Consider the following 25,296-nt stretch of genomic DNA (forward strand, 5'->3'; position numbering starts at 1 on the left):
GGTGTTTGGCTTCCCTGTCCACTACACAGATGTGTCAAACATGAGCCGCCTGGCCAGGCAGAGGCTTCTGGGACGGTCGTGGAGTGTCCCTGTCATTCGCCACTTGTTTGCACCACTCAAAGAGTACTTCGCCTGCGTCTGAAGTCTGAACACATTACAGATGACATCTAAACCGATGTAATACCAGGAGCCTTGAAATCGAGCTCTTGTACGTTATTTGCAAGTTCAACATCAGCAAAGATATTTCATGTTTTTTCCTCTGGTTTGGAATAATTGACTTTTTTTAATTCTATTTAATTTTTTATTATTCGTTTTACTTTAGCAGTGTTATCCATTATTTGAATTGATTTATGTGTGCAAGCTATACTTGAGACATGGCCTCCTTTTTAAGGCACTGAGAGACGATATAACAATTAGAGGCATAAACTAGACGGAAACATTTAAGTTAGCCCAAGTTCACATTTTGACTTCCTCTGTGCTCATCGGGCAGAATCGGGGTGCCGATCGATACGATTCTCCCCTGTATCCTCTCAGCCGAGCCTCGTGAGAGCGGATAAAGGCTTTCTCGAAAGTGTCAGGGGAGTTCTGTCTTAACCAATCCAAAACACCAGATCACAAATACCTCTTTGTTTACAGTTTCTATACACAACTGAAGGTAATAAAAGGTACTGCTGTAATAGGTGACAATATGGTGCTTCAAGGTGGTGAAAAACATTGCAACTCATGTGGTGCTACTACTCGAAACATGATGGGGTCACGTTTTGTACCGTCGCCAGGTCAAACAAGTGACGCTACAACTTTGGAAAAAAAATTTACAGGTCACGACAGGTCTGCCACATCTCATTTTATATATCTTTTACAGCTTTTTTGTACAATATTCTCTGGTGCTCTTTTCCAAAACGCCTCAGCCTTTCAATCTTCGAGATCTGCTTCCTACAGCCCGGTATGCCTGCGACCAAAGCGCGTGAAACACATGGGCGGTGATGTTTTTTGTCATCCATACCTTGAAATCAAAGGCTGTGGTGAGCTACTTTTTCTAGTATCACACAGGCCAGAATTATTACTGTACAACTCTTAGTGTGCGTTGCGGCCACAGCAAGGATTGGCATTGGTCCTTTAGTCGGCCGAGTGAATCAGCCTTCAGCCGTGGCCCTCGCAGGCTATTCTCAGTCAGGTGCAAAACTTTAAAGGTGCGGCTTCACAATGTTATTCTACCTTTTTATAGCAATTTTTGTGCTGTGTTACCAACAATATCGAGCACTTTTGTATATGTATACTTCTTTATTTCTTTGATATTTTTTCTTCTTGATTCTCGTGAATTGTTTCTTATTGGTTATGTTAAATGATGTGAAACTCTTGCCGTTATATAAGGTAATACTTTGTTGTGTACAGTAGGGCTGTGCCAATAGATGTGAAAGAACGAGCTAGGATAGAATAAATCCTCCATCTGTCGTGCTGGTGGAAAAGGGGCAGATTTCAAATACCACCCCTCTCATGTTCTCATGTGCTACAGAGTCGCTTTATCATAACTCGCGTCGAGATATTAGTGTATGCTCACGGTTCTACTGGTATATAATCCCAAAGTGAGTGTGTCTGTGAAATATCCCTGTAGAAAATTAGTCATTTTCGCAGATGGGATGTCGATGTGACATCACACAGTTGTTAACTACGTCTGGTCCCTAGCGTAGATCTGAAAACATTATTATGTTTGCCAATGGTGGATGTTGACCATGTCAATATTTTAGTTATAACACGCAAGCTATGTAATAGATGAGGCTAAATTTGGTTAGAAACGGGCTCTAATGAAATCATTGTCGGGTTCTTTTTCTTATTTACTGCATTGCACTGCTTACATACCTTAAACATTTTTCATGCTCAGCAACGTGTTTTTATTTTCCAAATTATATCATCGCCCAGATTTTTTTTGTACATTTTGTACATAGAAATTGTCTGTTGCTTTTTTTAATGACCTATGAGATGTACAAATATAATTCTTTGCTAATATATATCAAAACGGCGCTCAAATTGCAACGAGGGGGGTAATTGACAAAATGGCAACAGGTAAATTGACATAAGCTATAAAACAGCAGGGTGCTATGACTGCGTGTCGTTTGTAATTCATATTTATATTTGTCGAATGCGGGGTAAACGAAAGAATGAGTTTGCTAAGTGATTTTAACGGTCCCATCTTTACTGCACAGCCCTACAAACTAAAGTGTGTTTCAATTTGCTTTTTAATTCTTTTTTAAGTACTAAGAGAGGGGTTGTAGGTGTTTCCTAAGGTGCTAAACATTTTATCTAATTGAGAAAAATATATTATTTGGTAAGAAATAATCGTGTCTTGACAATGATGATAGTTTTTTTTTTGTTTTTTTTTTTGGAGGGAGGGGTTCTTGTAGTACTGGAGAAGCACTATTATTTTACTCTGTCATATAAAGATATTAACAAAGGCATTTTAACTTTGTACTTGAAAAAAGTGATAAATGACGAAAGATTCTTATATTGTTTTAGAATAGACATTGCTGTAGTTGGTGCTTATCTGTGGGAAATCATGTACTCATAATGGGAAATAACAAAAAAAATGTAACTCTTGCTGTTAACATGTACTTGCTTATTATTCATGCAGAATTGCTTCTAAGTCCTACATTCCATGCCATATATCCAGCCCTCCATCTTATTTTTTTTTTTTACTTTATTTGTTTCTGTTTTGTTCAATTTTCTGTCATTTGGGTATATGTGTTTGGCTGTAACAGTCTCATCTTTGCCCTCCTAACAGATTGTCTGTATATCTCAGTGACACTGTTGATACGTGTGACTTTTGTTGTGTCATGTAAGCTTTTATTTAAGCCTTTTCTCCTTCGCAGTCAGCTCATACAGCAAATGTAGCAGTCATGCGCCACCTCACCCCCTTTCTTTTGTTATGTGCCCAGAACGAAGAAAAAAGGCTCCTTATGTACTTGTGCTGGAGAACACTTGAATAAATGTATTGTTTTTTTTTGTGAAAAAGTCCAGTTGTTTTTTTTTGCCTTCCAAAAATATTACCACAATTACTCTTACAATAATTAAATTACTAAGTAAAAAAGATTTTTAGTAATGTAGTATTTTTTTTACAATGAATTTCATGAAACCATTCATCATATGTTTATTGATTGATTTATTTTATTTTAGATATCCTCTCTATTTAATATAATATAACAAAAATGTATAAATAAAATATTACTCAAACACCACTATATGGTGGAAATGATTTAAATTAAATATATTAATTGACATAATTATCTTATTTTACATTTATTTCAGATTTAAATTTACATACTTTATCAAATAAACCAATTTGTAGATAAATTAATGCTCTGATATGCTCGTTTGCCAGTGCCACATTGGCACACTGATCCTCATCCCCTGTAAATCCTTGTAAATGGTACGTACCGGTGCAGATAAGTCACGCCCACACTGCAATGCCATTGGTCATCGCTGAGGCCATCTTTGTGTATCTAAGCTGTGATTGGTCAACGCCAAGCTCTCACTGTCTGGATGCTGCTGCAGCCAGCGTAAAGGTTTACCGGGCTGGACCAACCGAAGCATCTGCCTGCACATCTAACCGGACTTTATTGTTAATAAACCAGCCCTGAAAGTGAACGAAAACCGCTTTTCTAGGACATAGCAAAGGAAGTAAGTGCACGATGTCTTATTTTGTGATTGCGTTATTAAGCTTTTGTCAAGAAACACTGTTTAGTACGTGTAGATATTTTGCTGGGGATCTTGTAATTGTCTGTGGGAGGAATCCATGAAGCGATTTCTTGTGTCTAGGTACATCCTTCATTATGTTTTTGTATTATAATTTTAATGGTTTATTTTATAAATCTTATTTATGACTGAACGACTTTCATCTGGTGGTTTTATTCCTGAAGAGACAGCACGAGCGCATTGGTAAAAACGCGATAAAACATGAGAACACCGACGGTAGCTGTTAACGTTATGTCTGTTGTAACGTAATTAACGTTATACTGTTATGACTTTTGATAAACCACCCCAAGTGTCCATTTTGCCGTATTTTAAAGCATATTGAATTTTTAGGGCTTGGTCACCCCTATGTTCGACCATCATCATCATCAACCTCTAATGAAGGCTCATTCATTCAGTCTACATATAATGAAAGCGACCAAAACATGAAACATGATGATTAAATAGCCCTCTTTACCTTATATTTACATTTTATTAGTTGACAGTTTGTATGGTATAAGCTAAAAGTAGCGTATTTACACACATTTCCCTGTTTTCCACCCTTATGTTCTATTTTCCATTTTATTTGTTTGGTTATTTTCATTTCCATCACATGTTCCTGCTCCTTTGAAATATTTACTATAAATCACTGCTTTAAATGTCACAATTTTATTGCACTAAACATCCCATTTTATTGCTTTCGTGAAATAGACCATCATACACACTCAATAAGTTTTACATCTTCTCCATATGAATCCGTCTGGATCTCATGGAAAAAGCCACGGTTCAAAAGTGGGTCATACCAGAAGACTCCATGATTCATGAGGAGGAACAAATGCTCCACTAATATTTCTTCTGGACAGATGTAGCTCATGCACTAAGCTGATCTTTTTATAGTAGGACATCTAAGGACACACCCTTATTCTCCAGCTCCATAGTAACCCCTCCTTGTACTCACATACACACACCATTCACCATCGGGGACTCAGAACAGGGGGTGGGGAGCCCCGGACAGCGCCATACTGTGAATTTGCCGCACCCACCTGCCCCCAACTTGCCGTGCAGCATAGACCGGCATGCATGCTTTCACTTGGGATTAGATCATGAGACAGCGTTGTGCTGCAGGGAATGCAATGCAACAGCTGCAAGCTGACATGTATTTCCTGCTAATAAATCTGCATCTTTGTGCATGCATTATTGGCCCTTTTGGCCAATTATTCGGATATGACATACAAACCTACTAGTAAGCATTTGATTGTGCAATATCATTTTTTATTCTTTTTGAATATACAATGTTGGATTGTTGGAGTTTCACTAATGTCAAATTATCTTGAGTGTTTAAAATGACTTTAATGTGTCATGGATAATTAACAATATGCATCATATAATCGTATTTAATTATGATTTAAGAGCTTGAGGTAATAATGTGACTGGCTGCCAATGCCAAGTTGAGTATAATCACGCAATGCTGGTTTCAGTTTACCCAGTGAAGTGAGAGTTAAGACCGTCATAATGGTTTGTAACCTCTTTATGCCGTGGAAAATTTGAAAGATTGATTGTGTTTTGAAATCAAGTCGGAATCCTGCTCGTGCCATAGCCTAAATGTGGAAAAGTGAATAAACGCAAGCTGTTTGCTTGGATGTGGGATATAATTTAAAAAGTACGGGATGTCAGAATACATAAAATATGTGCGGTTGGGTTATTGTAAACACAGATCCCACAGTCATGGAAAACCTGGTTATAACAGGCAAACTATAATTTCCAGGCCTGGAAAAGTACTGGATATTTTTGTATCAACTACTGTATAAATAGTTTAGTTAGGTTTGCAGTAATGTATCAGCTAAAAATATCCCACAGTCATAAAGAACCCTAGAGACACTATAGGTCAAGCTGTTAATCGTCCTCTCTCTTGTTTGACTCTGTTAGGTTGAGCCATGTCTTCCAGCGCAGCAACGGCCCGCATCCTCATAAAGGGAGGTAAAGTGGTAAACGATGACTTCACACAAGAAGCAGATGTTTACATCGAGAACGGCATTATCCAGCAGGTGGGCAAGGAGCTGATGATTCCTGGTGGGGCCAAAGTTATAGATGCCACTGGTAAACTGGTGATCCCGGGTGGAATAGACACCAGCGTTCACCTTAATGAAACCTTCATGAACGCCTCTACCGCGGATGACTTCTACAGTGGCACAAAGGTACTACCCATGAGTTTGCATATTTTGATTCCTCAGTACATCCAATTTATCCCTTTGAAGTCAACGTGTCTTCCATTCATTAAGCGTGTCAATCATCTTCTATATAAAATGACATGGGGTTCCTGTAGCTCAATTAGTAGGGACTGGTGATATAGGGGACATTTCACAAGACTTTTTTAAGATGTAAAATAAATCTTTGGTGTCCCCAGAGTACATCCGTGAAGTTTTAGCTCAAAATACTATATAGATCATTTATTATAGCATGTTAAAATTGCCACTATGTATGTGTGAGCAAAAATGTTTGGGTGTGTCCTTTTAAATGCAAATAAGTTGATCTCTGCACTAAATGGCACTGCCGTGGTTGGATAGTGCGGATTAAGGGGTGGCATTATTACTGCTTATTACACGGCTCTCTGGAATGCTTGATTCTGATTGGTCAGTTGAGACATTTGCAGGTTCGTTCTTTTCGAATAATAACCGCTCCAAAATAATAACGCATAGCCGGTACTACTTTTATGAGTAAGATCGCTCCGCGCCAATAAAGATCAATAAAGATTACTGTTTGTTTGGCGCCATCTTGTGACAAACACTCGACAACCACGACAAAACACAGAGAGCTTACTGAGACTGAACTTGACAAAATAGAGCATGACAGCTACGAAGCCAACACACAAAAAAAATACAGAATGGGCATTAAAACTTCTCAAAGACTGGCTAAAAGAGAAAAAAATGAAGATAGACAAGTATGAAGCAGAGGATCTTAATAAGGTATTACGATCATTTTATGCATCTGTGCAAAGTTTCGCGGAAGGATAAAAAATGTTAATTTAAAACAAATATGCCAATAAAATGTTTCAAATTCATATTCATGTCCAGTTTTTTTTCTTATGTGACAAGTAGCCGTGTAATAAGCGGGATAATGTAGAGTCAGCCGGTAGTTATCGGGAAATAAGCCCCTTCAGTGTGATACAAGACCCTCCGCTTCGCGTCGGGTCCTGATCACACTGTCGGGGCTTATTTCCCGATAACTACCGGCTGCCTCTACATTATCCCTTACATAATAAGATCCCCTTCTGACATCACAAAGGGAGCCAAATTTTAATTACCTATTTTTTCCACATGCTTGCAGAGAATGGTTTACCAAAACTAAGGTTGTTCTGGGTTGTTCTTTTTCACATTTTCTAGCTTGATAAAAGCACTGATTATCCAATTATAGCACTTAAACATGGAAAAGTCAGATTTTCATAATATGTCCCCTTTAACCTCAGTTTTGTTTCTCACAAACTAGAGCTTACAAAGTAATAAAATGTATATTCACTTTAGATAAAAATGTCTACCAAATGAGACATTAAACAAAATAAACACTATTTACTTTTTAACTATGTGTTCCAGGAGATTTGTTGATGTAATGACAGCAAATAGCAATTAACAATTGAGGGTCCAGATGCAAAAACTGCTAAACGCCACCTCCGATAATAAGATAATGATATATAAAGCACAGAGACATACCAGTATCTTTACAATGGGAAAAGTCAGTCGAGTGTTTATACATGGAATAGACCAAGACTTTGTGTTTGTAACCTTTTCAGGCGATGGTTTAAAATGTCCCTCTGGTGTAAGTTTTTTTTTTAAACAGCAATTTTGAGTTTTTATGACGACACATCAAGACACGGTCCGACAGCAGCACTGTCTTTCTTATTCAACACATTGTTAGTTATTTGAACAAACCATAATAAACATACTATTACATGTATTCAGTATTGTTTTCATTTTATAAAAATATTATTATATCGCTTCTTACACATTATATGGAGACATGAGTTTATGAGATTATTTGCCTATATTAAAATTATTCGCCTTTTCATTTAAAACATAAAAAAAGTATGCGCAAACACATTAAGAACTATTGAAAACATTAATTTATATGTCATATATATTCTTTACTGTAAACGCATTTTTGTAATAATATATAGTAGCAGAATAAATAAACCAGTTAAATCTGCATATTTTTATCAGCATAATATTAGTTGTTTTTAAACAATTATTGTATTTATTTGTTTACTGGCAGTGTCTATAAAAGTTTATTAGATAGATGGGTGGATACAGATAATAGGTGCACATGCGACACATACACATTCAGCTCTTGTACGTGGATTATGGTTAAAACAAATGTTTTGTAGAGATTTACAAAACGCCACACTTGTGTCCCTCGCTATACGACTACAATTAGCTGTAGTGGCTCACCGGAAGTCTTACACAAAGGAGCTCAAAGATGGTGGCGCCCACATTTACGTCAAAAATTTGGTGGATATAAGCTCAATAAGCCGTTGGACCGTTTGTAGATTGTACAATTATTATGGCGAAGATATGTGCCCATATGACTGAGTTTCAAAAAACATCTCATCTTTGTTTTTTGTTATCTTGTAATGTTTTAGTAGCTATTGTAGAAGCTAAAGTGGCAGAGGATATCATTTTCTTGGTCCCTCCACACTTTGTGTGGCCCCCAACCATCTGTCAGAGGCTTTTATCTCACAACAACTCAATACATTCACCCCCTTAAAAGTAACCAGTGTAGTTGCATTGCTAAGAAATTTATGCTGATGCCAAGATCTAGAGTTACTTTCTATTTGTATTGATTTTGCTGGTCTTGGTTTTAGCCAGATTTTCCTAACATTTTATGACACGATTTTACATCTCACACAAGCTCAAACCAAATGATGTGTGTAACATCCATTTGATGTCACATCTATCTGTTCATATAAATAGTTGAAATGCAGAGATGCAGTTCCTTCAGCAGGCTGCACTGCCAAAACATATCTCACGGGTCGCTTGGCAAACTCAGAGATGCAAGAACGGGCATTACACACCTCAGGCAATGATTCACATATAAAAAATACATACACACGCTCTTATTATGAGAGTTTCGCCGTGTCTGAGACGTCATATAAAGATGTTGTTGTCCCTACTGTTATTGTTAGCCTTGGCAATGCAAGTGCCATTCTCCCCCCTCCCTCTCAGTTACCGCCATGAGACTCGCCAGGCGAAGAGACAAATGGAGATCAGATTCGGTTTCCATAGATACAGGAGCACTGCTGCAAAGACTGCTGCAAAAAGCTTTTCACTCGTGCCATTGTGCTGGAAAACAATGGTGCACACAAACACACGCCCCCTTTCAGTGGATGTGATTGACTGGCTTGTGTCAGCTAAGAGATGCTTTAAAAAAAGGAGCATTATTTTTGATATAGCATTACTGTTTATCACAGCATTCTAATGGTTAAAGAATGCCCTATAAGATATTACACACAGCATAGTCATTGTTTTCATACTGGCATGTTAACATTGATCACCTTATACTGTTTTGTAACATCTTAATTTTAATAAAAGTGTTTTATGAACATGTTGCTACTATAAGCATGCTTGCTAAGGTATGCATCACTATTAAAACGGTATATACTGTACTTGTACTTCAAATATATGGTACTGTATAATATTCTACACTTAGTATATTATAATCGCATGAAGTGAATTGTACAAAAACGTACAAATGTGGTTGTACAATTTAAAATACAATTTAGCCACCTTGTAAAATATGGATGATAACTATAACTAAAATGATTACTATATCAGCATCCACACCAACGGACAATAACATTAAGTTTACCCTAAAGCCTTGATTTTTATGTGTTTGCGAACGTACTTGCACGCCTTGCAAAACATAGTTTATTTGACTCGTACGTGTACACAGACGTTCGATGCATTCAACAATATGCAATGCATCTCCTTGGCTACATTCTACATTCATCTGTATTCGCATGTGAGACCTACACATATAAAGTTGTTACGTGCGGTAACAAAAATCTGGTGGTGTGAATACTAATGACGACCCTTGCATATGCGCAGAGATCAGCTCTTTGCATTTAAAAAGACACACCCAAAATGGGACATTTTTGCTCATACCTACAAAGTGGCAATTTAAACGTTATAACTTCACATACGTACTTTGGGGACACCAAAGATTTATTTGACATCTTAAAAAAAGTCTTGTGAAATGTACCCCTTAAGCGGGAGTTTTGCAGTTTCACATTTTGAATGTGCAGGTGCTTTAAATTCAAATGTATTTTGATTGGCTAGCAATTTTTTATCATTCTTTTGGAAAAAAATGTGATCCTAACGACAAAGTTTAATTTTTACATTCATTTCAGTCTTTAACATGGCCTTACTCAGTAAATCTTAAATATTTGAAAGTTATATTTTCACAAAATGTTCTTTACATTATGTAGGATGACTTTATGTAGTAAACAGCATCACAAAAAATGACTTTAGCTGAGTTTTCATCAGTGGCAGCTCGTGACTGCTCATCCGAATGGCTCTAATTCAAAATAAGTGTTCTGAGTGTCATGTGTGTGGTTCCTTTTTTCAAATTATGTGTTCTGCGCATTGAGAGATCCTGCGTGCCTCATGTGTTTTGTCAAAATAAGTCCCTGCTGCACACCGTTTATGATAAAAGAGACACTCACGTTCACAAAATACACGCAAGAGACTCCCTTAACAGTAAACTCTTATTACGCATGACATTATGTGAGTATCTGGCAAACGCGAGCATCTCTTTTATCATAAACCCTTTAGACGCGTCTGCAGCAGGCACTTATTTTGACAAGACACGTGATGCACGCAGGATCTCTCAAAGTGCAGGACACATATTTTGAAATAAGGAACCACACACATGACGGGCTATACATACATGTTGTGACGAATCTCGCATCGAAAAAATAAGTCACCGGCCGCCACTGGCAACACCCCGGCAACAACTTAAAACACCAAATGGCTAATATCCTGTGGACGTACGTTACTGGCCCACTTCTTTACAAGTATTCACAGATTACTTTTATGCTAAGACTTAATTTTATAAAAAGTTTTTCTGAATGTGTTGCTGTTATTTAATTTGCTTAATGTTGTTGGCCCATTATAGCAATTGATTGATAGCGATGCTGTATTGATCCCATTTAATCTGATGTTTATTTCCAGGCTGCTTTGGCCGGAGGCACAACTATGGTGATTGGTCACGTGCTTCCAGAGAAGAATGAGTCTCTGCTGGACGCTTATGACAAGTGTCGTGCTCACGCTGACGCCAAGGCCTGCTGTGACTACGCTCTTCATGTTGGGGTTACCTGGTGGGGACCAAAGGTAAAGATTTTATGTTCCTGGTATCTGGTGACATTTGTCATCTAAAACGTATCATGGTAGTACCGTGGTTTTTATAGTGATGCCTTATTTTAAATATTAGGTCAGAATTTGTCTCACGTTCATACTGAAGGTTAGGGCCGCTTTTTAAGAGGATACAAAATGAGAACTATATTGTATGGCGGATTAGTTTGTAGCACTTCAACCTCGGCACTACATTTTATTTTGTGCCACCATACTTACTCATGTAACTACTCATGTAACATTCTTTAAACAGAAAAAAAAAACATGGAATTGTTTAGTGGCTTCTAAATTCATCCCTGTTTGGATCTTAAGGAATGAATGGGGCTAGGCTAAATGCTAACACATTCACAACGGGCTGTAGAAAGATTAAGTGCACGCATTGAAAAAAGATAGGGGTGTATTCATCCGTTTAAGTTGAGGTAAGAACATAGTAAAATATTAAAAAACGGTGGTGTTTTCCTTTTAACCAACATGTGTTTTGAGTGGTAGCACATGGCCTTTGTTTTGGGCTGTGTGTTTACCTGTCTCGCCTCCTGGCCCCGTCCCCTTGTCTCCTTGTTAATTGTTCTATTATTGTTTAATTCATGTCACATGCACCCTCATCATTTACTCTCCTATTTAATGCCCTTGTGTTTGCTGTCCGTGTCTGGTTCGTTTTGTCTCCATGGTCTGTCTTGTCATCATGATTCCTGTTATGCTGAGTTTGTTTGTTATTTTGCCCCCTCATGGGCTTTTATGTTATTGTCAATAAATGTTGTGAAGTCTGCAATTGAGTTCTACGCCTCGTGAATTCATGACAGTACACCATTGTTTTGTTTGAATTAACATGGAGTTGTGAAAATGGTAATTACTCTGCACCTTCCTTTATATCAAAATACCACAGAATTACCATTTGAAGCCATTACCATGATACCACCAAAATACTTTTTCATGAAGGGCTTGTTAGATTTAAAGGGGCGGTGAATTTGTCGATTTTATTGTTTTATACTGTTGCCTGATGTCTACTTCGGATGTCCGCGTGGTTTTTACATTCAAAAACATCAAAAACAATAAGTAATAGGCTATTTTGTAACATAGATTAGTGGCTGTCTGGAGAAATGGTTCGTTTGAAGGGGCGGGCCGCATTGAAGACCTGGACGTAAACACCCACTGCTATGATTGGACGTCTTCGTTCCCCGTCATTACATGTGGGGAAATGTTTTAAAAACATTAATGTGATAAAAATAGCAGCCGAACACAAATATGTTTGAGCCACAAAAGATTCTGGGTGCTAAATATGATACGCATAAATGACAATACGTATATTAAAGTAGAAACAAAACTCGACGTGACTAAATTACCGTATACAACACAGTAAGCGCGCATCAGAATCTAAACTGCGGCTAATAAATCCTTATCAATAACTTTGTATAATTCGATTGTGCTTGTGAGGTTGCTTTTACATTCACGTAATGTTAAATACCACAGTTATATGATAAAAAATAAGCTTTGTTGAGTGTTTGACCTTTCAAACGTAACTCGCCTAAATTACCGTATACAACACAGTAAACGGGCATCAGAATCTAAACTGCGGCTGATAAATCCTTCTTTATAAATAACACTGTATATTTCTACCGTTAAATTACAGTCGTGTTGTTAAGTGGTGTATCTTTATTAATCGTTTAATGTTTTTAGTACATTAAAACAGTCAAACATACGTGTTTAGACACGGATGTTACAACAGACATATCAAGCGATCTCTTCTAACAAAGCAATAGTGAAACGCAGTAACTTAAATAAAGTAAAATGTCTTACTGTGTATAATGCTGTGTCATTGTTGTCAGATCCAATATAAGTGGTGCTTTTAATCACAGTCTCTCTGCAAATCCAGCATCGACTTCTTTCCAAATAAATCCGTGTACACAAAGTTAACAAACACTCCCCACACGAGCTGGAACTTCTTAAAAAGCAAACTTTTTCCAGGCATTTAATGTTATGTTCCAAGCCTCTGAATTAAAGTATTTAGCTTCTGTGTTGTTCCCACGCGGTTCTTCCACAACCGAAAATGTGTTTCCAGTCTTTCATAACAGATCACCGCGTCAAAATAAAAGTCTCTCAGAAAAAATGTATTTAAAAGTCATTTTGGTTACATTTGTCAATCTTTAAAGACATATTTACTTGTTGAGACACACGTGTGTCACGCGAAGCTGTGGGCGGGACTTCAAAAGTGGTCCTTGTATTTGGCTATGGGGCGGTACTTCAATTCTACTTTGACGTCATAGATTTCCGAATTCCACACTGGCTTGTTTTACTGGCTTGGTGCCAAAAACGGTTATATTTCAGTAGCACGGACGTTTTCAGTTCTGAAACTTGCAGGATGTTCATTTATGTATGATGACCTCTTATATAACAAATTATCAAGTTAAAATTGAGTATTTGATTCACCGCTCCTTTAATAAAGGTCAGACATCAGGGTTTCCATTTTGTGACAAATGCATCTTTTCCCTCTCAGGTTCGTGCTCAGATGGAGACGCTGGTGCGGGAAAAAGGGGTGAACTCCTTCCAGATGTTCATGGCCTATAAGGACGTCTACATGCTGAGAGACAGTGAGCTCTTCCAAGCCCTCCAGAACTGCAAGGACATTGGTGCAGTGGCCCGTGTCCATGCGGAGAGCGGAGAGCTGGTTGCTGAGGTATAAATCAGAAAAGCTCCTCAGAACCTTTAATCCAACCAAGACTTGGGATGTGTCTGAAAACGGCCACTATACTCTGCTCTATTTGAGGGGAAAGTCTTTTTTAGTGAGTTATTGAGTACACGCTTTTAATCCTATAATGCAACACAATAACGAGTGTCCAACCAATGTAAACTCTGCGCTAGAAAATACTGTAACCCCATTCACACAGACCTTTGGTCCCAGAAAATACCCGTAAAATTGCCAGACAAGCATCTGTGTGAACACAAACTCGTCCCGTTAATCTTCTGGGATCGTTGCCGGAAAGAGGACCTAGTCAGATACACGGAAAACCCTCTGTGTGAACAAGAAGCCGTAACAATGCCGTAATGGGCGTGTTGTAGTGAGGACGCGCGCGTCATCACAACAAAAGTTATGGTTCAGCTCCTTAAAACGAGAGATAACATGCATATAAACATTCACCACAAGAAATGTTGCAAACTAGATTGAAGCAGTTATCAGGAAATGATAAATGAGACGCATAAACAATGACGCACGTGCCGTAGTGAGGACGCGCGTGTCGTGGCAACATGAAGTTGGTTCAACTCTTTAAAATGAGGGATTTACAACATTCACGACGAGAAATGTCAGCAAACTGGACTGAAGCAGATATCAGGTAAGTTAGCTCGTTACTTACTGCGTTGAAACGGAGATCATTCAGCAGCATAAAAGAATATCGCGTCACGTGCTCATTTTAGCTATAATAAACGAAAATACCCGCGCGTCATCCCAACAAGATATATCGTTCAGCTCCTCAAAATGCGGGTTTTAAATGCATATAAACAATCACGATGAGAAATGTCTGGAAACTGCATTAAAGCAAAGATCAGGGAGCTCGTCAAATATCCCTTCTGAACTTGAGATCATTCACCAGAATAGAACTGTGCATTCACGTGCTCCTTTATAGTCTTATCATAAACAAAAATGCACACGAGTGGTTTCTGGAGAGAGAAATAATAAAAAATTTGCAAACTTCAGATGCTGCGTAGAAGAGAGGGCAGGACTTTCAACAGGCCACGTGTCTTTCCGGGATCATCAGATGCCGGGTAATCCTGGCAGTGTGAATGAACAAAAAATCTAAAGATTCCGGAAAAATCCAAGATGTATTTTCCGGAATGTCTGTGTGAAAAGGGCTTGTGAGGCTCACAATTTAATTCCTTTGTCTCAGCAGATGATGCCTGCAGCCCTTTCAACACCCTCAGGGTGTGAATTCACTCATTTAATTCACTCATTTCATATGACCTATATTCGTTATGTAGGCAATAGGGAACGAGAGTGTAGTGGGCGATTTTGGACACAACCTTGATTAATTCATTCTAGTAAAGATGTTAGCATGTACTGTAAGCTAACCATATGATATGTATAGAAGCATAACACAAATATTGGGTTAAATGGTTCATTTTATGATTTAGCCTAGATTTCACAGACAGGATCACATATACAGTGGCAAGAAAAAGTATGTGAACCTTTTGGAATTTCACTGTCATGTGATCTGATCATCATATAAGAACACTTGAGTTAATGACCTCAAAAAAGCTAATTGGAGTCAGGTTTTAGCACACCTGGAGTCTCGTTAAGATAATACTTTGGATCTGTTAACTACAGCTACTTTGACTTATAAAAACCCCTCAAACTTTTGGAGTTTGCTCTGCACAAGAACAACACCCTTATGTGAACCATGCTTCGCCAAAAAGAGCTTTCAAAGGAGCTACGATCAAGAATTGTTGCATTACATAAAGCTGGAAAGGATTACAAAGTTAATTCACCAGTCTACAGTTATACAAACAATCTACAAATGGAGACGCTTTAGGACTTTTGCTACTCTACCAAGAAGTGGGCGCCCAGTCAAAATGACACCAAGAGCACAACAGACTCATCAATGAGCTAAATAAACAACCCCACTAACAGCCAAAGATTTAAAGGCATCATTGGAACTTGCTAACATCTTTGTTTATGAGTCTACAATACGTAAAACACTGAACAAGCAGGGTATACACGACAGGACAACATTGCTGCATGCCTGAAGTTGGCAAAAGAGCACATTGACATTCCACAGCGTTATTGTCAAAATGTTTTGTGGACTGATAAAACTAAGATTGAACTTTTTGGAAAACACACAGCGCTACATCTGGCGTAGAAAGGGCACGACATATCATCATAAAAACATCACCCCAACTGTAAAGTATGGTGGAAGAGACATCATGGTTTGGGCCTAGTTTGCTGCAACGAGGCCTTGCCAGCTTGCAAACAATTCCTCAGGATAATGTGAGAATTTCTGTACGTCAACTGAAACTGTGTAGAATGTGGGTGATGCAACAGGACAACAACCCAAAACACTGGAGCAAGTGCACAACAGAATGGCTTCAGAAAAACAAAATCTGCATTTTGAAGTGGCCAAGTCAGACAGACCTCAACCAAATAGAGATGCTATGTATTGACTTAAACATGGCCATACACATGAGATGTCCAAAGAATATGAAGGAGCTAAAGCAGTTATGCCAGGAAGAATGGGACAAAATTCCAACGATGTGCATTCTGATCCAAAGCTACAGGAAGGGCCTGGTTATTGCTGCCAAGGGGGGTCAACCAGTTATTAATTCGAAGGGTTCACTTACTTTTCCACTGCCATTTTGAAGGTTAAATGAGTATGTTTAATAAATATAAGAATTTTTTGTTTTAGACACATTATGTTTGTCAATACCCTTGACTTAGTTGAAGATCTCATCACATTTTATGACAAATTTATTCAGAAAACCATGAAATTCCAAAGGTTCACATACTTTTTCTTGCCACTGTAAGAATAGTAAGTTACAGTCCACTTTAATAGTCATCTTGAAAAAATTATTGCATTTTAGGACTGTCATGCATGCGAAGTCTATATATGGTTCTGCTGTAAATTTGGACTTAAACAAGATATCATAAGACGGGATAATGTAACTGTGTACTTTGAAATTTTTTTTGCACCAGGAGTGCACCTACATAGTCTTTAATGCTGTCATGTGCATCCATTGGCTCACGTGTTTTATCACAGCTCTTCTAATCCACATATCTTGTGTTTGTTCATCTGTGTAAGGGTGCCAAAGAAGCATTGGATCTGGGTATAAGTGGACCAGAAGGCATTGAGATAAGCAGGCCTGAAGAGGTATTGTAATTCTGTCAGCATGAAACAGTTTTACTTTAAGATATTAGTCACACCGTTTGCACCTAGCCCTTCAGCTTGTCTTTCCCATCTCCATATTGCATTTCCATGGATTATTAATACTGCTAAGCATCTGTTCGTCATTAGGTTTCACTGGTGACATTTCTGTTTTCTCACTTATCATGGGAATTTTCCATGTACAGCTGGAAGCAGAAGCCGCCCACCGAGCCATCACCATCGCTAACAGAGTAAGTATGATGTAGCACTGAAACGTAATTTGCTGTTATGCTCTCATTTTTCTCAAACTGGAGGGGGACATGAACCCATCAAGGGCCAAAAAAATCCAGAAGTTGTGCTACAGTTGTAGCGTGTAATAAATCTTACTGTTAAACTTTTGCCTGTTGTTATGGTATGTGTATGTATATATATCAAAATAACTGCTTGATATCTTGATGTCTGACCCCGCATCACTCCGGTTACCACGATCTTGAAAAAAAAACTGATTATTTGCTGTTTCAAATACTTTAAGTGCTTTAAAGATGTTAATCATATGTATCTTTTTGTACCTTAGGCTCACTGTCCCATATATCTCGTGAATGTATCCAGCATGTCTGCAGGCGATGTTTTGGCATCGGCCAAAATGCAGGGTAAGAGATAGATAATCTTTATTATTTGAAGACCAATTCTTGGGTTACGACTGATATACCACATGACTTAAATGCTGATGTGTGAATGGTTGGTTTGTGTGCTGGTAGGGAAAGTGGTCCACGGAGAGACCACCACAGCTCACGCTGTATTAAATGGACTGCAGTACTACCACCAGGATTGGGCACACGCTGCTGCTTTCGTCACTGTGCCACCCCTCAGACTGGACCCCAATACACCCAATTACCTGCTCAGCCTTCTGGGAAAGTAAGCAGATTTTTACCAGATGCATTTTCATTCATATATACCACCTATGCAGTTACATTACTAACAATAAAATTGACATCGGAATCTCTCTTTTTTTTATGATGATATGTAGTGACACTCTGAACGTTGTGGCATCGGATCACCGGCCATTTACCACTAAACAGAAGGCAATGGGCAAGGATGACTTTACTAAAATCCCTCACGGTGTTGCAGGTGTGGAGGATCGAATGAGTGTTATCTGGGAGAGGGGAGTGGTATGTCTTTTATCACAACGCACATTTTTACGATGTTGATATTGTTACTACAGCTAATCCAAAAGTCTGTCGACATGTTTTGTTTAGTGTCTGCATTAAATGTTAACAAATTTAGTTTATACAATGATGCATCTCTTTTAAACCTAAGCACATCTGTGCAAAGCTGCTCTGAAGCCTGGCTGTTACTGCTAGCTGCCACTGAAGCGGCATACTGTATATAAGCCATGTCAGGATAAAACTCAAATAAAACAAAATTAAATTAAAAGTTTGTCACCTGTAACATGTAATTATGTTGTTATTACTAATATGAAGTAATGATATTACATTTTGAATTAAAGGGACACTCCACTTTTTTCCATTCGGCTGTTCTCCGGGTCTGGCGGTACCACTTTTAGCATAGCTTAGCATAATCCATTGAATCTGATTGGACCATTAGCATCGTGCAAAAAAATAACCAAAGAGTTTCTATATGTTTCCTATTTAAAACTTGACTCTTCTGTTTTTACATCGTGTACTAAGACCAACGGAAAATTAAAAGTTGCGATTTCGTAGGCAGATATGGCTAGGAACTATACTCTCATTCTGGCGTAATAATCAAGGACTTTGCTGCTGTAACATGGCTGCAGCAGGCGTAGTGATATTACGCACTGCCCGAAAATAGTCCCCTTGGTTACATTCAATAGCAGGGGACTATTTTCGGGCACTGCGTAATATCATTGCGCCTCCTGATTATCACGCCGGAAACATTAGAAATGTCTTTGCAGTGTTTCACATTTCTTTCTTTATAAGGTTGGAGGCAAGATGGACGAGAATCGTTTTGTTGCTGTCACCAGTGCCAATGCTGCAAAGATCTACAACCTTTATCCCCGGAAAGGCAGGATCATTCCTGGGGCTGATGCTGATGTGGTCGTCTGGGATCCAGAGTCAACAAGGTAACTGAAATAATGATAAATTCAAATCAGCAGAGATTTGAAAAACTCTATTATCATTTGATACATAAAACAATGAAAATCATTTACTCATGTAGTGTGAGGTTCATTATATGTAAGGGATAATGTATAGGCAGCCAGTTGTTATCATAAAAAAGCCCTGACAGTGTGATCGCGAAGCAAAGAGTCTTGTATTACACTAAAGGGGCTTATTTCACGATAACAACCAGCTGCCAGTACATTATACTGCTTATTACATGGCTATTTATTTACCTTATGAATAAGGCAAGGAACAGTAAATATTGATTTGAAATTTTAACAAATGTTGACCTTCCGCAAGGAAAACCTGTTTATTTTTTAGTTTTAAGATAAGACAAACACGCCTTGTTTTTTGGTTTTATATAATGCATTATGTAAGGGATAATGTAGAGGCAGCCGGTAGTTATCGGGATATAAGCCCCGACAGTGTGATCAGGACCCGACGCGAAGCGGAGGGTCTTGTATCACACTGCAGGGGCTTATTTCCCGATAACTACCGGCTGCCTCTACATTATCCCGCTTATTACACGGCTACTTGCCACATAAGAAAAAAAACTGGACATGAATATGAATTTGAAACATTTTATTGGCATATTTGTTTTAAATTAACATTTTTATCCTTCCGCGAAACTTTGCACAGATGCATAAAATGATCGTAATACCTTATTAAGATCCTCTGCTTCATACATGTCTGTCTCCAGTCTTTGAGAAGTTTTAATCCCAATCTGTATTTTTTTGTGTGTTGGCTTCGTAGCTGTCATGCTCTATTTTGTCAAGTTCAGTCTCAGTAAGCTCTCTGTGTCTTGTCGTGGTTCGTTCTTCTATCGACGTTTTGTTTTTTCCGTACATGTTAAAATCAATTTCAAAATGTTGTGGTTGTCCAGTGTTTGTCACAAGATGGCGCCAAACAGTAATCTTTATTGGCGCGGAGGGATTTAAATCGTACAAGTAGTACCGGCTATGCGTAATTACTTTGGAGCGGTTATTATTTGAAAAGAACAAACCTGCAAATGTCTCAACTGACCAATCAGAATCAAGCATTCCAGAAAGCCGTGTAATAAGTAAGGAATAATTAATGACGGGCCGTTGAATTATAAGAAAATAATGCACCCCCAAGGTGGTAATGCCGTTATTATTATTTTCAAATAATTCAAAGGACCAAAGTCAATTATTTCTCTTATACCATGTTTACCACAAAAATGGCTCTGGTGCCAATTTTTAAGACATTTGACAAGTTTGGGTGTGCGGGTTACTGAAAAATAATCAACACCCATGGAACATTTCTTAACCAATCAGAAAAAAGCATTCAACAGACCCGCTGTATAAAAGTTTTTAAATTACATATTTAATTTTTGTGTGAAATTAACTTTTCCCCGCCATTGACAAGTTATATCGTCAATTAAGAAAAAAACATTTGCATATAAAATGTGTTCTGAAGAATTTTTATGTTTATCTGCAATACCGCGATTATCCACTCGATGACAAAACTGAAGCCAAAACGTTATTTATTAATTTTAAACTCTATGTATGTTTTGATAATTGTCCTGAATCTGATCTCCAACATAATTCCTTCACAAAAATGCTAATGTTTTTAAAGAAAAAACCCATATTTAAAAGTTTATAAGCAGAGAAAAAATATAGATAGGATGAAATTTTTTTTCCATGTTTTGTTTGTTTGTTTGTTTGAAAGCAGGAGGTCTGTTCTTTCATTTGATATATTTGTTTATATATTTTTAGAAAAAAAAATCCTGGAAGGCATTATATGAAACTTTTGTGAAAATCACAAAAAATGCTGGCGGGAAACTTTTCAAAAATGGCTGGCGTGGGAATAAGTTAAACTGTACCTGTCAAAATGATTAACAGTGTGTTATTAGTTCTGAGCGGTTGTTATCTAGGAATAACAAACCTACAAATGTTCCCAATCAGCATTCTAATGAGCCAAGACATAAATGGTTTTATCTACCTGTAGGACCATCGCTGCAGCCACTCAGTGGCAGGGTGGTGATGTAAACCTGTACGAGAATCTACGCTGTCACGGCGTCCCCCTGGTAACCGTCAGCCGCGGGCGCGTAGTCTATGAAAATGGCATTTTTACTTGCGCCGAGGGCTCGGGGAAGTTCTACCCTCTACGAACTTTCCCAGACTACCTCTATAAGAAAATGGTCCAACGGGAGAAGGTACTGCACTGTGTTGTTTATATTGTTTATGCATTTCATTATATAGCACTGCATGAATAGTTTGTTTATGTACTACCTCTCTACCTGCAGTGTCAGGCACTTAAGGGCGTAGAACGAGCACCATACACTGGGGATGTAGCTGCAGTACAAAATTCAGGCAAGAAGGAATCGGCCACTGCAGATGGGGACATGGCCCCACGACCTTGTACTCGCCACGGGGGAATGAGAGACCTGCATGAGTCCGGCTTTAGTTTGTCTGGTACAGTAACTTAAGATTAAATATCACAGTAAATGCTTTATGGGTGAATCTCATATAAAACATCCTGGTTTATGTTTTACCGCAAAATCATAGGAAGAAAAATTGCACAATTGTATTTTACATAAATTATTTTAGATTATTAGGATTTTTGCACTGCAACATTTCCTCCAAAAAATATGTTAAATGGGACATTTCACAATTTTTGGTGTTCCCAGAGTACGTATGTGAAGTTTTAGCTCAAAATATCATATAGATAATTTATTATAGCATGTTAAAATTGCCACTTTGTAGGTGTGAGCAAAAATGTGCCATTCTTTAAAATGCAAAAATGTGCCATCCTTTAAAATGCAAATGAGTTGGTCTCAGCAGCACAAAATATCAGTGTTGTGGTTGGATAGTGCAGATTAAGGAGCGGTATTATCCCCTTCTGACATCACAAGGGGAGCCAAATTTCAAATACCTATTTCTTCATATGCTTGCAAAGAATGGTTTACCAAAACTAAGTTACTGGGTTGTTTTTTTTCTCATTTACCAGGTTGATAGATGCACTAGGGACCCAATTATAGCACTTAAACATGGAAAAAGTCAGATTTTCATGATATGTCCCCTTTAAAATACAGTCCCTCCAGAAAAACGCGATTATGCGATTGCATGATTCAATACATAATCAGCCAAAGTCCGCATACGCGGTTTTTAAATACGCCGCACTTTCGCCGCATAAATTGCAGATTTCTGCTTGCAAAATATGCGGTGCTTGCATGATTTCATAATCCCTGCATTTTCGTAGTAAAAAGTAATATATCTCAGTAGAAAGTAGAAAAATTTTGTATTTACTTTACACATGCGCAGCCATGTCCCCTGTTGTCATTTGAATGTTAGGATGTGACATCATTACACGACGTGAACATCAATAAAAGGCTCCAAAAGCTGTTCACGCAGTTTTTGCAAGCTCCCACAATTTTATCGCATAAAATTGCATATATATCTAGCATATTCCATTGCATTTTTTTTTTAAACGTGCCGCAAGATCAAGGATTTTGCCTGCCACAATAAAAAAAACCTGAAAAAATTACATTTTAAAATGAAAATCATCATAATTTTAATGCAGTACAACAAATACAATTCATGATATACTTAAACTTAAAAGTTAAATGTTTGGCACAAGCTTTATAACATTTTCATAATTAAAAACTTTTTTTGGTTTCTTTTTGGGGTAAAACATTACCCAATTTTTTTTCACAGTTTTCATGTGATCTTTAGATTGATATCAAGTCAAGTCAACTCGCATTTATTTATTTTTTATCGCTTCAAGAAATAAAAAATAAAAACACTAAAGAAAAACTTGAAAATTATTCAATACATAGTATATATAAAATTATTGCACATTTTATTGTCATTATAAATAGTCTATAATCTAATAAAATGCTATATACTTTTTGTTGATTATCAAACATGTAGGCAATTAATGTGATAAATAACAAGCATCATATTAAGTTATACATGCTTTTGTATATTACATTTAAATTGCCTTAAAATAAAAAAATATACATTACATAAGTAGTGTATATATACATAGATTGTGTAGACTATATGGGGTGGTTTCCCGGACAGAGATTATCTTAAAACAGGACTATGCCTTAGTTTAATTAGGAAATATAACTAGTATTAACAAACATGCCTTACTAAAAACACTACTTGTGTGCATTTTGAGACAAAACAAAGGGCCCTGATTTTAAGATATGTCGGTGCAAGTTGTTTTCAAATTGGACAGCTCTTCCATTTATTTTAGTCTAGGACTAGTCTAATCCCTGTTCGGAAAACCCCGTCCTATAATTCACCACCATAATTTCACTTTTTTTGACAGGTGCTCAATTCGATGACAACGTTCCAAAGAGAGCCTCTGCCAGGATTCTAGCGCCACCCGGTGGTCGCTCTAGTGGAATCTGGTAAACCTTTGGAGCAGCACTTTAAAAATTCTGAAACTAAACACATTCATGTTTTGGCAGCCTCACATCTGATTCACGTTATTTAATTTTAAACACTTGCAATTAAACTCCATTGTTTTTATATATGTATATGTGTACAAGGTTACAATATATTTGTTCGTAAGCAAGATGCAAGTCAGAATTTCTTGTGAGAGATTTGGTAATAAAAAGTTACAGGGTGTTTCGTTCTTTATATTAAAAGGAATGAAATTGTGAAGGTTGTGTTTAGGTGAAACCCTTCTGTAGTGTGGATAAACCTGTTTAATTTTGGCCATTTTTTTAAGGGTACCACGGAGAGACCCTATTATAATTTTTTTCTGGTAGTAGATCAACAGCAGTTACTACATATACTTTTAAAGTATTATTAAGACAGCAACCGAACATTTCGTTTAAAAATGGAAATGATTTTAGTTTTTGTATTGTTGTTCATGGCTTAAAAATGTGAACCATTGTAAAGTTATTTAATATTTTAACTGTTTTAATGTGTTGACCGATGACTATACATTTACCTCAGTGTGTTAACTTTTGAATTATACTTACAGTATGTACAATAGCATCCTGCCTCTCTACAGTTACAACTATGCTGACCAATCAACAACTTTTGATAGCATACAAAAACATTTTTGCTCTGTTAAGGTGTTTCAGTATATTTATGCTTATTTTTTGGTGTACTGAAGATGTAAAGGCCAATTCGGTGTATTTGATTGTTTTTCAGTCGTGTAAGTTATGTTCATGCTATTGGTAAATGACAGACACTTGTTGGTGATGAAGTCAGATGGTATTTAAATGTTGTTTATAAGCACATGGTGTTGAACTCCTACAATGTGAAATAAGCATAATATTGTTTACTATGTCACATATCAGATTGTTTTATTTAGCTCTGTAGTAAACCTGCTTGATTCAACACTTAACATTAGTAGCCGTATTAATTTTGTTAGTTTGCATTCTCCTTAGCAATGTTATTTGTAGGAACATTCAAAGCCGGGCTCTGAACTATAATTATGGTGAAATACCATTGGTTTACTGTTTACGTAAAGATTACCACTGTGCATTCATTTAGAAACATTTATGGTTCACTTCTACTAACCACACCCCAGTTAAAAGACACCAGACGAGTCATGTGTTAATTTTGGTACATGCTGGTGTAAGTTGCTCCAAGCACTTCTATATAGAGACCATTTGAAAACACTTTACCTGTTAAACACAATGTAACGGTGACAAGCATTAGTGTGAAAAAAGCATTTCTGTTGGTGCTGAATATTCATGTATTTTTTATTCTGGATTTTCAGTATGCATTTCAATTTTCTAAAATGTGTTGTGTATGCACAGTTGTGTGTATTAACATATGTTTATCTCATGAAAAAGTGCAAATAAACCCCCTTCAACCTCAATTATGTGTGTTTTTTGAACCGTGAAACTGCATTTCTTGTTCAGTGAAGTAAGATCTTGTGCTTATAACATTTTTATATATATAACACAATGTATAGGCCTAATAAGTCATTAGTTTTATTTATCTGAATTCTTTCATTTAAACAACAAAAACTATCATATTTTTGCTAATGTTGGGTAAATCTGGGAATGCAACAAAACTACAGTTACACAAAGATGTTGAAGAAGAAACTCAAGAAATTGTATATGAAATTAATTTAAAAATATTCACTGGAATAAATTGTTACGCTTTCGGTAAAAATGTTAATAGTAAAATAATTTTTAAAGTGTTTCATGGCCAGTATAATAATATGTTCATGTAATGAAGAGGTGTCGCGCAT

The 25,296-nt window shown here is 37.2% G+C and overlaps 2 protein-coding genes across 11 annotated transcripts in view; both read left to right on the top strand.

Moving 5' to 3' along the window:
* Positions 1-142, top strand: part of dnmt3ab (DNA (cytosine-5-)-methyltransferase 3 alpha b) — a 66,403-nt gene extending 66,261 nt beyond the window's left edge. For all 9 annotated transcript variants that reach the window (XM_065288490.2, XM_065288492.2, XM_065288493.2 and 6 more), the window contains one exon: positions 1-142. In XM_065288490.2, the coding sequence (XP_065144562.2) occupies positions 1-142 (142 nt within the window).
* On the top strand, positions 86-24,918 carry dpysl5a (dihydropyrimidinase like 5a). 2 transcript variants are annotated; one of them, XM_065288500.2, is made up of 13 exons: positions 86-208; positions 5,650-5,918; positions 10,944-11,102; positions 13,615-13,794; positions 16,907-16,975; positions 17,176-17,220; positions 17,544-17,619; positions 17,728-17,884; positions 17,997-18,138; positions 18,928-19,070; positions 21,076-21,283; positions 21,374-21,542; positions 23,407-24,918. In XM_065288500.2, the coding sequence occupies exons 2-13, from the start codon at positions 5,658-5,660 to the stop codon at positions 23,490-23,492; spliced, it is 1,695 nt and encodes a 564-aa protein (XP_065144572.2). In that variant the 5' UTR covers positions 86-208; positions 5,650-5,657; the 3' UTR covers positions 23,493-24,918. The 2 variants fall into 2 exon arrangements, with proteins under 2 accessions (XP_065144572.2, XP_065144571.2); XM_065288499.2 differs by lacking the exon at positions 86-208 and adding an exon at positions 3,513-3,672.
* Positions 24,919-25,296: the final 378 nt, after the last annotated feature.

This window comes from Paramisgurnus dabryanus, chromosome 17 (assembly GCF_030506205.2).
Source record: "Paramisgurnus dabryanus chromosome 17, PD_genome_1.1, whole genome shotgun sequence".
Taxonomy (NCBI): domain Eukaryota; kingdom Metazoa; phylum Chordata; class Actinopteri; order Cypriniformes; family Cobitidae; genus Paramisgurnus; species Paramisgurnus dabryanus.